Genomic DNA, 11,929 nt, shown 5'->3' with positions numbered 1-11,929 from the left:
TGACGTCCATCGGGGCAAGTGGAAGAACAGCATCAACGTGGCCATCAAGATCCTCAAGAACGGTACAGAACACTTACAGATGCACAGATTCACAAGGCTGCACCTGAAATGGCACCACCTTATTTCAATCAACCAATCAATTATTGGAATTTATTTTATAAAGCCCTTTTAACATCAGCAGTTGTCACAAAGTGCTTTACAGACAACCAGCCTAAACCCTGAAGAGGCAGAAGCACAGTGGAAAAACTCCCTAGACGGTGTACTACTTTTGGACAGAACCTTACAAAGCTCTGGCCAAAAGTAACACACTATATAAGAAATAGGGTGCCATTTTGGGAATTGCCCCTAGTGTGGTTGTGTTGATTGTGATCGTCGTCATGATAGTTTGACTGTACTATAAAAGCTGTTCAATTTGGATTCTGAGCATTAGATCATTTACAGGAAGAGAACATGTTAGTTCCTCCATGCTGTGAGATAAGCTATTCTGAGGACCGTCAGTAATAGCCAAGCAGGCAGGTAGGTTGCGCATTTAATCCCAGATGCCCACAAATACCAATCATCCTCCTTGCTGCCTACATAAAAGATGGCCAAGTTTGTTTGGCCATTATTACATTTACATCACTTTTGAGCGGGAACTGTGCTTCCGTAGAGGTCGGGGAGCTAGCAGGCCAGAGGTGGATGAACGTAGTGCCCTCGTTTGGGTGTAGGGTCTGATTATACCTAAATAGAATCGTGACTCATGCCAAGCTACAGCAGACGGGTACTAGACATTTTATTTCTGCTTTATGAACGAGATCACAGTCACACCATCATCCCAGAAACACGACACCCGCTCCAATTCAAATTCTCCCCCCAACAGATCCACAGATTACGCAGAAGTCCTCACAAGTATAGTAAACCAAGAAAAATTTGACCAACTGGGGACAGTTGTTAGGGTTAGAATTAGGTTTAGGGTTAGGGTTAAGAGATAGGGTTAGGTTTTGGGTTAGGGTTAAGGTTAGGTTTTTGGGTTAAGGTTAGGGTTAGGGTTAGGGTTAAGGTTAGGGTTAGGGTTAGGGTAAGGGTACGGGTTAGGGTTAGGTTTCGGGTTAGAGTAAATAGGATTTTGAATGGGACTGAATTGTATGTCCCCACAAGGTTAGTTGCGCAAGACTGTGTGTGTGTGTGTTAAGAATTACCTAATTATTTTCTTCTGTAAACCCTATCATCAGAGAAAAATGTTGCATTTCCAGTCTTATGTTACCCCAGGCTGACCTCAGTGGTGTGTGACATCACACATACCTTAGTCTCTCGCCGCAGCCTCAGGGTTCTGGGTGCCGAGAAGACATCTCATACACACGTCTGAACTAAAACAGCCCATTGTTGTCATTCTTACCGTAAGACGCTGCTCAGTGGAATGTTATCTTCCGTCAACTCTCTGTGTGTATTCTTTCATTGCCATAGCAACTATGTAACTGTGGCTTTGTGAACGATAGTCTATGACATAGGAGTTGATCACAGCACATTACAGAACAGGAACGGTCTAGAACATTCCCTGAAATAGTTTCAACATGATACATAGCCTCAGGTCCAACAGTGGATTGGCAAACGAGACTTGGAAGAATGGCAACAATGATACGTGACTGTCTCTTTACTGTATCCATCTCTTTACTGTATCTATCTCTTTACTGTATCCATCTCTTTACTGTATCTATCTCTTTACTGTATCCATCTCTTTACTGTATCTATCTCTTTACTGTATCCATCTCTTTACTGTATCCATCTCTTTACTGTATCCATCTCTTTACTGTATCCGTCTCTTTACTGTATCCATCTCTTTACTGTATCTGTCTCTTTACTGTATCCATCTCTTTACTGTATCCGTCTCTTTACTGTATCCATCTCTTTACTGTATCCATCTCTTTACTGTATCTGTCTCTTTACTGTATCCATCTCTTTACTGTATCTATCTCTTTACTGTATCCATCTCTTTACTGTATCTATCTCTTTACTGTATCCATCTCTTTACTGTATCCATCTCTTTACTGTATCCGTCTCTTTACTGTATCCATCTCTTTACTGTATCTGTCTCTTTACTGTATCCATCTCTTTACTGTATCTATCTCTTTACTGTATCCATCTCTTTACTGTATATGTCTCTTTACTGTATCCATCTCTTTACTGTATCCATCTCTTTACTGTATCTATCTCTTTACTGTATCCATCTCTTTACTGTATATGTCTCTTTACTGTATCCATCTCTTTACTGTATCCATCTCTTTACTGTATCCATCTCTTTACTGTATCCATCTCTTTACTGTATCCATCTCTTTACTGTATATGTCTCTTTACTGTATCCATCTCTTTACTGTATCCATCTCTTTACTGTATCCATCTCTTTACTGTATCTGTCTCTTTACTGTATATGTCTCTTTACTGTATCCATCTCTTTACTGTATCCATCTCTTTACTGTATCCATCTCTTTACTGTATCTGTCTCTTTACTGTATATGTCTCTTTACTGTATCTATCTCTTTACTGTATCCATCTCTTTACTGTATCTGTCTCTTTACTGTATCCATCTCTTTACTGTATCCATCTCTTTACTGTATATGTCTCTTTACTGTATCTATCTCTTTACTGTATCCATCTCTTTACTGTATCTGTCTCTTTACTGTATCCATCTCTTTACTGTATCCATCTCTTTACTGTATATGTCTCTTTACTGAATCTGTCTCTTTACTGTATCCATCTCTTTACTGTATCCATCTCTTTACTGTATCTGTCTCTTTACTGTATATGTCTCTTTACTGTATCTATCTCTTTACTGTATCCATCTCTTTACTGTATCTGTCTCTTTACTGTATCCATCTCTTTACTGTATCCATCTCTTTACTGTATATGTCTCTTTACTGTATCTATCTCTTTACTGTATCTGTCTCTTTACTGTATCTATCTCTTTACTGTATCTATCTCTTTACTGTATCCATCTCTTTACTGTATCCATCTCTTTACTGTATCCATCTCTTTACTGTATCCGTCTCTTTACTGTATCCATCTCTTTACTGTATCCATCTCTTTACTGTATCCATCTCTTTACTGTATCTATCTGTTTGTGACTGGCGAAGTTAAGTTACCAACCCATTACTGATGCACCTATGCCTGAAGACACACTTACAAACATATACACCCACCCTGACCCTGATATCTATATATCTACCTGACCCTGATATCTATATATCTACCTGACCCTGATATCTATATATCTACCTGACCCTGATATCTATATATCTACCTGACCCTGATATCTATATATCTACCTGACCCTGATATATATATATCTACCTGACCCTGATATCTATATATCTACCTGACCCTGATATCTATATATCTACCTGACCTTTATATCTTTGTGATTTCAGACTCGGTGAACGACCATGAGTTCCAGTGTGAGGTGCAGATCCTGAAGAGGCTGAGACACAGACACCTGATCTCCCTGTTCGCCGTCTGCACCTCCTCATCCCCCTACTACATCATCACTGAACTCATGGAGAAGGGAAACCTGCTGCACTTCCTCAGAGGTTAGTCAGCCAGTCCTTCAGCCAGTCCTCCAGCCAGTCCTCCAGTCAGTCCTCCAGCCAGTCCTCCAGTCAGTCCTCCAGCCAGTCCTCCAGCCAGTCCTCCAGCCAGTCCTACACCAGTCCTCCAGTCAGTCCTCCAGCCATTCCTCCAGCCAGTCCTCCAGTCAGTCCTCCAGTCAATCCTCCAGCCAGTCCTCCATCCAATCCTACAGCCAGTCCTCCACCACACCGCAATGCTCTCTTCTCTATGACTCTGAACCAGGCCCTTACTGTACATACAATGGTCTTTCTGAAATTCATTTTTGAGAGTGGCCTCAAATATATTTTGTTTTCTCAACAGTCAAAACGAAAGTATTTTCAACTGAGTACCTGCTTCAAAATGTAATAAAAGTGTAATGTACCCCCTTCAGTGAGATTGGTGGGGATAGAAAAATTAACTGGTCACTTTTACCAGCTACATTTTCAGATCATCTCTCCTAGGGGTCCATAGTTCTGACCAATCATTCTCTCTCTCCAGGTTCAGAGGGTTCTCAGCTGGACCTGGTGTCTCTGGTGGACATGGCAGCCCAGGTGGCTGATGGGATGGCGTACCTGGAGCAGCAGAACAGTATCCATAGAGACCTGGCGGCCCGAAACGTCCTGGTGGGAGAGAACTACATCTGTAAGGTGGCCGACTTCGGACTGGCCAGGGTCATCAAGGTTAGTATAATCTGTCGTGGACAGACGCATGTAACATAGGATGGTATCGTAGCGTCTCTCACCAGACTTTGGGATGCGACGACTAACATGGTAAGTAGTAATAACTAGAGAACTACATCTGCAAGGTGGCTGACTTCGGACTGGCCAGAATCATGAAGGTTATTAGAGAGAACTACATCTGCAAGGTAGCTGACTTCGGACTGGCCAGAATCATGAAGGCTACTAGGGTCCCAGCCAACAACAAACATTCCCTCACCTTTAGAGAACGTTCATTAGGTCATTACTTGGACTGGCCAGGGTCATCAAGGTCTGCAGGGATAAACCTGGGGTGATGGTATGTGTTTGTGTTTTACTGGTCCCATGATTGGGTGGACGTTGGGTTTTCCCAATCCCAACTGGTACTGTTAAGAACTAGGATAGACAGCATTCTACTAAGCATACAGCTACACCTGGACATGGCAAGGATATCATCTGGGATGTTTCCTTTGTGTCTGTGTGTCTCATTTGTGTCATGACGATTGGTCCTTAGGTTTTCCCAATCCCAACTAAGTACTGTTAAGAACTAGGATAGACAACATTCTCCAAAGCATTTTACAAGAAAAATAAAGCTCAGTGCATTTTAGTTGGAAGTAATTGTATTCAGCACCAGCAACTTAGTGTTGATTGAACATGGTTTATGTTGTTAAAACATACCCAGAATTGTTTAAATATTTTCAAACCACATGACTTTGCCAGCTGTCAGCAGTTTGTTCTCTTCCCCTCATGTCCCAATATATTTGTAGTCATAATTTCATAATTTGTACTGCGGTATTGTTACATCCTCGTTTCGTTTCTCTCCATCCTCAGGAGCCCTTCTACGTGTCTGAGGATAAGAAGATCCCCTACAAATGGTGTTCCCCGGAGGCCATCAGCCACGGACGTTTCTCCAACAAGTCAGATGTCTGGTCCTTTGGGGTTCTGCTCTACGAGATACTAACCTATGGCGGGAATCCATACCCAGGTACGTCATGATATCCTAACCCAGTGGCTTTCGCAATTTGCATAGCATACCTCTGCATAGCTGTGTGGTATTAATCCTAATTTGTATTATTAACAGTAGGCCTAAAGACCGGGAGCTAATTGCCTCAGGCTAAGTCTACACAGGCAGCCCAATTCTGATATTTTTCCCACTAATTGGTCTTTTGACCAATGACATCAGATCTATTCACATCAGCTCTTTTTCAGAGCTAATCTGATTGGTCAAAATACCAATTAGTAAAAAAAAAAAAAGATCAGAATTGGGCTGCCTGTCTAAACGCAGCCTAGATGTCTTCCTTCCAGGGAGTGTTTCCTGGCCGCTGTGCCCTCACTTCGGCTTTGCTTGCTCTTTGGGTTTATAATGAAGCTTGTAGTTCTACAGTGTACATAGTGTAGAGTGCATTCGGAAAGTATTCAGACCCCTTGACTTTTTCCACATGTTGTTACGTTACAGCCTTATTCTAAGATTTATGAAATTGTTTTTCCCCCCCCCTCATCAATCTACACACAATACCACATAATGACAAAGCAAAAACTGGTTTTTAGAATTTTTTGCAAATGTATTAAAAATAAGAAACGTAAATATCTTATTTACATAAGTATTCAGACCCTTTTACTCAGTACTTTGTTGAAGCACCTTTGGCAGCGATTACAGACTTGAGTCTTCTTGGGTATGATGCTACAAGCTTGGCACACCTGTATTTGGGGAGTTTCTCCCATTCTTCTTTGCATATCCGCTCAAGCTCTGTCAGGTTGGATGGGGAGCATCGCTGCACAGCTATTTTCAGGTCTCTACAGAGATGTTCGATCGGGTTCAAGTCCGGGCTCTGTCTGGGCCACTCAAGGACATTCAGAAACTTGTCCCGAAGCCACTCCTGCGTTGTCTTGGCTGTGTGCTTAGGGTCGTTGTCCTGTTGGAAGGTGTACCTTCGCCCCAGTCTGAGGTCCTGAGCGCTCTGGAGCAGGTTTTCATCAAGGATCTCTCTGTACTTTGCTCCGTTCATCTTTCCCTCGATCCTGACTAGTCTCCCAGTCCCTGCCACTGAAAAACATACCCACAGCATGATGCTGCCACCACCATGCTTCACCGTAGGGATGGTGCCAGGTTTCCTCCAGACTTGACGCTTGGCAAGAGTTCAATCTTGGTTTCATCAGACCAGAGAATCTTGTTACTCATGGTCTGAGAGTCTTTAGGTGCCTTTTTGGCAAACTCCAAGCTGGCTGTCATGTGCCTTTTACTGAGGAGTGGCTTCTGTCTGGCCACTCTACCATAAAGGCCTGATTGGTGGAGTGCTGCAGAGATGGTTGTCCTTCTGGAAGGTTCTCCCATCTCCACAGAGGAACTCTGAAGCTCTGTCAGAGTGACCATTGGGTTCTTGATCACCTCCCTGACCAAGGTCGTTCTCCCCCGATTGCTCAGTTTGGCCATGCGGCCAGCTCTTGGTTGCTCCAAACCTCTTCCATTTAAGAATGATGGAGGCCACTGTGTTCTTGGGGACCTTCAATGCTGCAGACATTTTTGGTACCCTTCCCCAGATCTGTGCCTCGACACAATCCTGCCTCGGAGCTCTATGGACAATTCCTTCGACCTCATGGCTTGGTTTTTGCTCTGACAGGTGTGTGCCTTTCCAAATCATGTCCAATCAATTGAATTTACCACAGGTGGACTCCAAACAAGTTGTAGAAACATCTCAAGGATGATCATTGGAAACAGGATGCACCTGAGCTCAATTTCGAGTCTCATAGCAAAGGGTCTGAATACTTATTTAGAAAACCTGTTTTCGCTTTGTCATTATGGGGTATTGTGTGTACATTGATGAGGATTTTTAAAAAATTAAATACATTTTTGAATAAGGATGTAATGTAAGAAAATGTGGAAAAAGTAAAGGGGTCTGAATACTTTCTGAATGCACTGTATAAAGATTAGCTGGCTAATCACTAGCATGTGGGCTATTGAGACGTGTTCATTTTCTGCACTGTACCTCATGTGGATTTGTGTTCTCTCTGCTTCTACATGTGTTGTCTGTGAATCCTGTTTATTGTCTCTCTGTATATCCTGTTTATTGTCTCTCTGTATGTCCTGTTTATTGTCTCTCTGTATGTCCTGTTTATTGTCTCTCTGTATCTCCTGTTTATTGTCTCTCTGTATCTCCTGTTTATTGTCTCTCTGTATCTCCTGTTTATTGTCTCTCTGTATGTCCTGTTTATTGTCTCTCTGTATGTCCTGTTTATTGTCTCTCTGTATCTCCTGTTTATTGTCTCTCTGTATCTCCTGTTTATTGTCTCTCTGTATGTCCTGTTTATTGTCTCTCTGTATCTCCTGTTTATTGTCTCTCTGTATCTCCTGTTTATTGTCTCTCTGTATGTCCTGTTTATTGTCTCTCTGTATCTCCTGTTTATTGTCTCTCTGTATGTCCTGTTTATTGTCTCTCTGTATATCCTGTTTATTGTCTCTCTGTATGTCCTGTTTATTGTCTCTCTGTATCTCCTGTTTATTGTCTCTCTGTATATCCTGTTTATTGTCTCTCTGTATATCCTGTTTATTGTGTCTCTGTATGTCCTGTTTATTGTCTCTCTGTATGTCCTGTTTATTGTCTCTCTGTATATCCTGTTTATTGTCTCTCTGTATATCCTGTTTATTGTCTCTCTGTATCTCCTGTTTATTGTCTCTCTGTATATCCTGTTTATTGTGTCTCTGTATGTCCTGTTTATTGTCTCTCTGTATATCCTGTTTATTGTCTCTCTGTATCTCCTGTTTATTGTCTCTCTGTATATCCTGTTTATTGTGTCTCTGTATGTCCTGTTTATTGTCTCTCTGTATATCCTGTTTATTGTCTCTCTGTATATCCTGTTTATTGTCTCTCTGTATCTCCTGTTTATTGTCTCTCTGTATATCCTGTTTATTGTGTCATCACCATTTCACAAATTCCTGTACATGCAAATGTATTTGGCGAATAAAGGTGATTCTGATTGGTTCATTAGGCCTGGGTTACTGTTTTACCACTTTGTGACAACTAGTGATGTAAAAAGGGCTTAATAAATAAAATGCGACTGATCGATTGATTGACTGATGATATGGCCTTTCTCTGTGATCCAGGCTACAACAACAACGAGGTGTACCGTCAGATCATCGCCGGCTACAGGATGCCAGCTCCAGAGAAATGTCCAGACTTCCTCTACAAAGTCATGTTGGCCTGTTGGAGTGACAGCCCTGCAGACAGACCGGACTTCAAGGAGCTCAGGCCCAAATTGGAGAACGTCAACAGCTATGAGCTGGAGCAGTGACCCATAGAACTGGAAATAACCCATTTTGGACATTGCCATTGAGGGCTTCCACCATTTTAAAGTAGTCAACTGGATGGGACTTCCTATGGGTTAAGGACAGTGGAGGCTGCTGAGGGGAGAACGGCTCATAATAATGTCTGGAGCGGAGCAAATGGAATGGAACCAAACCATGTGTTTGATGTATTTGATACCATTCCACTCATTCCGCTCCAGCCATTACCACGAGCCCGTCCACCCCAATTAAGGTGCCACAAACCTCCTGTGGTTAAGGATCACATGATTCCATTCAGGTCATCAGGAGGGATTAGCCAATTCATTACACTTGTGAGCAAACATTCCATAACTGCAGGTGGCAGTAAATCGCCAACTTTCCAGGTGGCAGTATGCACCCTTTCAGTTTGTTTACCAACTCATAGAAGTAGTAGAAGAACGTTGACCGCTTAAAAATGGAGATGGCCTCAATCGTGCTATAATGGAACAGATACAAAGATGAGTCGTCTATCTGAGTCTGTTGCCTCACCCTGGCTCTGACCCAAACCCTGGCCTGCAGGGACTGTCCCTGGCCACAGGGGGGCAGCAGAGTCAGTGTCAGAGAAAATGGCGATGAAGCTATTGGAGGGGTGCAGCTGTAGGGGTAGCCTGTCTGGTGGACTTGTCCCATACTGTGTAGCCAACTTTTCTATGGTTGTTATGTCAGGTACAGCTTCTGCCTGGCATGGAACAGTTTGTTTACATTGTAATAAATGTACACAAAAATACAATATCTTGGACTTTCAAATCTTTATTTTACTTGTCAATTTTTTTTCTCCATTTGTAACGTACCTGTATCCTTATCTTGTTTAATCTTATACAGTAAGTCTACATGTACTTTCTTTCATTGGTCCCTAATATTATGAACCGTTCTCTCCATATATTCTAGTGTCTGTCGAGAAAATTCAAATTAAAGGTGCACCTAATTTAAATGGATGGCTTTAGATAAATGTACTGAAAACCCTATTGAATGAAAACTCCAAGAGAAAATCTGTTGGCCAGCATGTGGGAGGGTTTTCAGCGGTTCAATAAAAGGTATTCAGCGCGCGCAAGGGGACCACGCCTGCAACGCCCGTTATACTCCTGCCTAAGGTAAGTCTGAATACCAACTACTGAGAAGTGCGCAGGAAAGGCGTGCATTTCCTAAGTCTGAATCGGGCCCATGGGAAATAGGATGCGTTTTGAGATGTACGCCCAGTCTACAGTGGTTAACTACACTCTTAGAAAAAAAGGTGCTATCTAGAACCTTAGAGGGTTCTTCGGCTGTCCCCATTGGAGAACCCTTTGAAGAATCCTTGTTGGTTCCAGGTAGAACCCTTTTGGTTCTAAGTAGAACTGTTTCGGGTTCAATGTAGAACCCTTTCCAAAGAGGGTTCTACATGGAATCCAAAAGGGTTCTTCTCTCGGGACAGCCAAAGGACCCTTTAGGAACCCTTTAGTCTAAGAGTGTAGATAAACTGCTCCCTATATACTGTCTATACTATACTATCTATACTATACTATCTATACTATACTATCTATACTATACTGTCTATACTATACTGTCTATACTATACTATCTATACTATACTGTCTATAATATACTGTCTATACCATACTGTCTATACTATACTGTCTATACTATACTGTCTATACTATACTGTCTATACTATACTGTCTATACTATACTGTCTATACCATACTGTCTATACCATACTGTCTATACTATACTGTCTATACTATACTGTCTATACTATAATATACTGTCTATACTATACTGTCTATACTATACTATACTGTCTATACTATACTGTCTATACTATACTGTATATACTATACTGTCTATACTATAATATACTGTCTATACTATACTGTCTATACTATACTATACTGTCTATACTATACTGTCTATACTATACTGTCTATACCATACTGTCTATACTATACTGTCTATACTATAATATACTGTCTATACTATACTGTCTATACTATACTATACTGTCTATACTATACTGTCTATACTATACTGTCTATACCATACTGTCTATACCATACTGTCTATACCATACTGTCTATACTATACTGTCTATACTATACTGTCTATACTATAATATACTGTCTATACTATACTGTCTATACTATACTATACTGTCTATACTATACTGTCTATACTATACTGTCTATACCATACTGTCTATACCATACTGTCTATACTATACTGTCTATACTATACTGTCTATACTATACTGTCTATACTATCCTGTCTATACCATACTGTCTATACCATACTGTCTATACTATACTGTCTATACTATACTGTCTATACTATACTGTCTATACTATACTGTCTATACCATACTGTCTATACCATACTGTCTATACCATACTGTCTATACTATACTGTCTATACCATACTGTCTATACTATACTGTCTATACTATACTGTCTATACTATACTGTCTATACTATACTGTCTATACTCCCTATACCATACTGTCTATACTATACTGTCTATACTATACTGTCTATACTATACTGTCTATACTATACTGTCTATACTATACTATACTATCTATACTATACTGTCTATACTCCCTATTCTATACTGTCTATACTATACTCCCTATACTATACTGTCTATACCATACTGTCTATACTCCCTATTCTATACTGTCTATACTATACTCCCTATACTATACTGTCTATACTATACTGTCTATACTATACTGTCTATACTATACTATCTATACTATACTGTCTATACTATACTGTCTATACTATACTATCTATACTATACTGTCTATACTATACTGTCTATACTATACTATCTATACTATACTGTCTATACTATACTGTCTATACTATACTATCTATACTATACTGTCTATACTATACTGTCTATACTATACTGTCTATACTATACTATCTATACTATACTGTCTATACTATACTGTCTATACTATACTATCTATACTATACTGTCTATACTATACTGTCTATACTATACTATACTATCTATACCATACTGTCTATACCATACTGTCTATACTATACTATACTATCTATACCATACTGTCTATACCATACTGTCTATACTATACTATACTATCTATACCATACTGTCTATACCATACTGTCTATACTATACTATACTATCTATACCATACTGTCTATACTATACTGTCTATACTATACTATACTATCTATACCATACTGTCTATACCATACTGTCTATACTATACTATACTATACTATACTATCTATACCATACTGTCTATACTATACTGTCTATACTATACTATACTATCTATACCATACTGTCTATACCATACTGTCTATACTATACTATACTATCTATA

At 40.2% G+C, this 11,929-nt stretch overlaps 1 protein-coding gene across 1 annotated transcript in view; it reads left to right on the top strand.

The window, feature by feature from the left end:
• ptk6b (PTK6 protein tyrosine kinase 6b) overlaps window positions 1-8,664 on the top strand; it is a 12,758-nt gene extending 4,094 nt beyond the window's left edge. The window contains exons 4-8 of the mRNA XM_041845015.2: window positions 1-62; window positions 3,402-3,560; window positions 4,078-4,259; window positions 5,106-5,259; window positions 8,374-8,664. The exon at window positions 1-62 is cut by the window's left edge and continues 104 nt beyond it. Of these exons, the coding sequence (XP_041700949.2) occupies window positions 1-62; window positions 3,402-3,560; window positions 4,078-4,259; window positions 5,106-5,259; window positions 8,374-8,561 (745 nt within the window). The 3' untranslated portion in view covers window positions 8,562-8,664. The remainder of the gene's footprint in view (window positions 63-3,401; window positions 3,561-4,077; window positions 4,260-5,105; window positions 5,260-8,373) is intronic.
• The last annotated feature ends 3,265 nt before the right edge of the window (window positions 8,665-11,929 follow it).

This window comes from Coregonus clupeaformis, chromosome 24, assembly GCF_020615455.1.
Source record: "Coregonus clupeaformis isolate EN_2021a chromosome 24, ASM2061545v1, whole genome shotgun sequence".
NCBI lineage: Eukaryota > Metazoa > Chordata > Actinopteri > Salmoniformes > Salmonidae > Coregonus > Coregonus clupeaformis.
The sequence above is the reverse complement of the archived record's forward strand: the minus strand, read 5'-3'. Positions and strand labels throughout refer to the sequence as shown.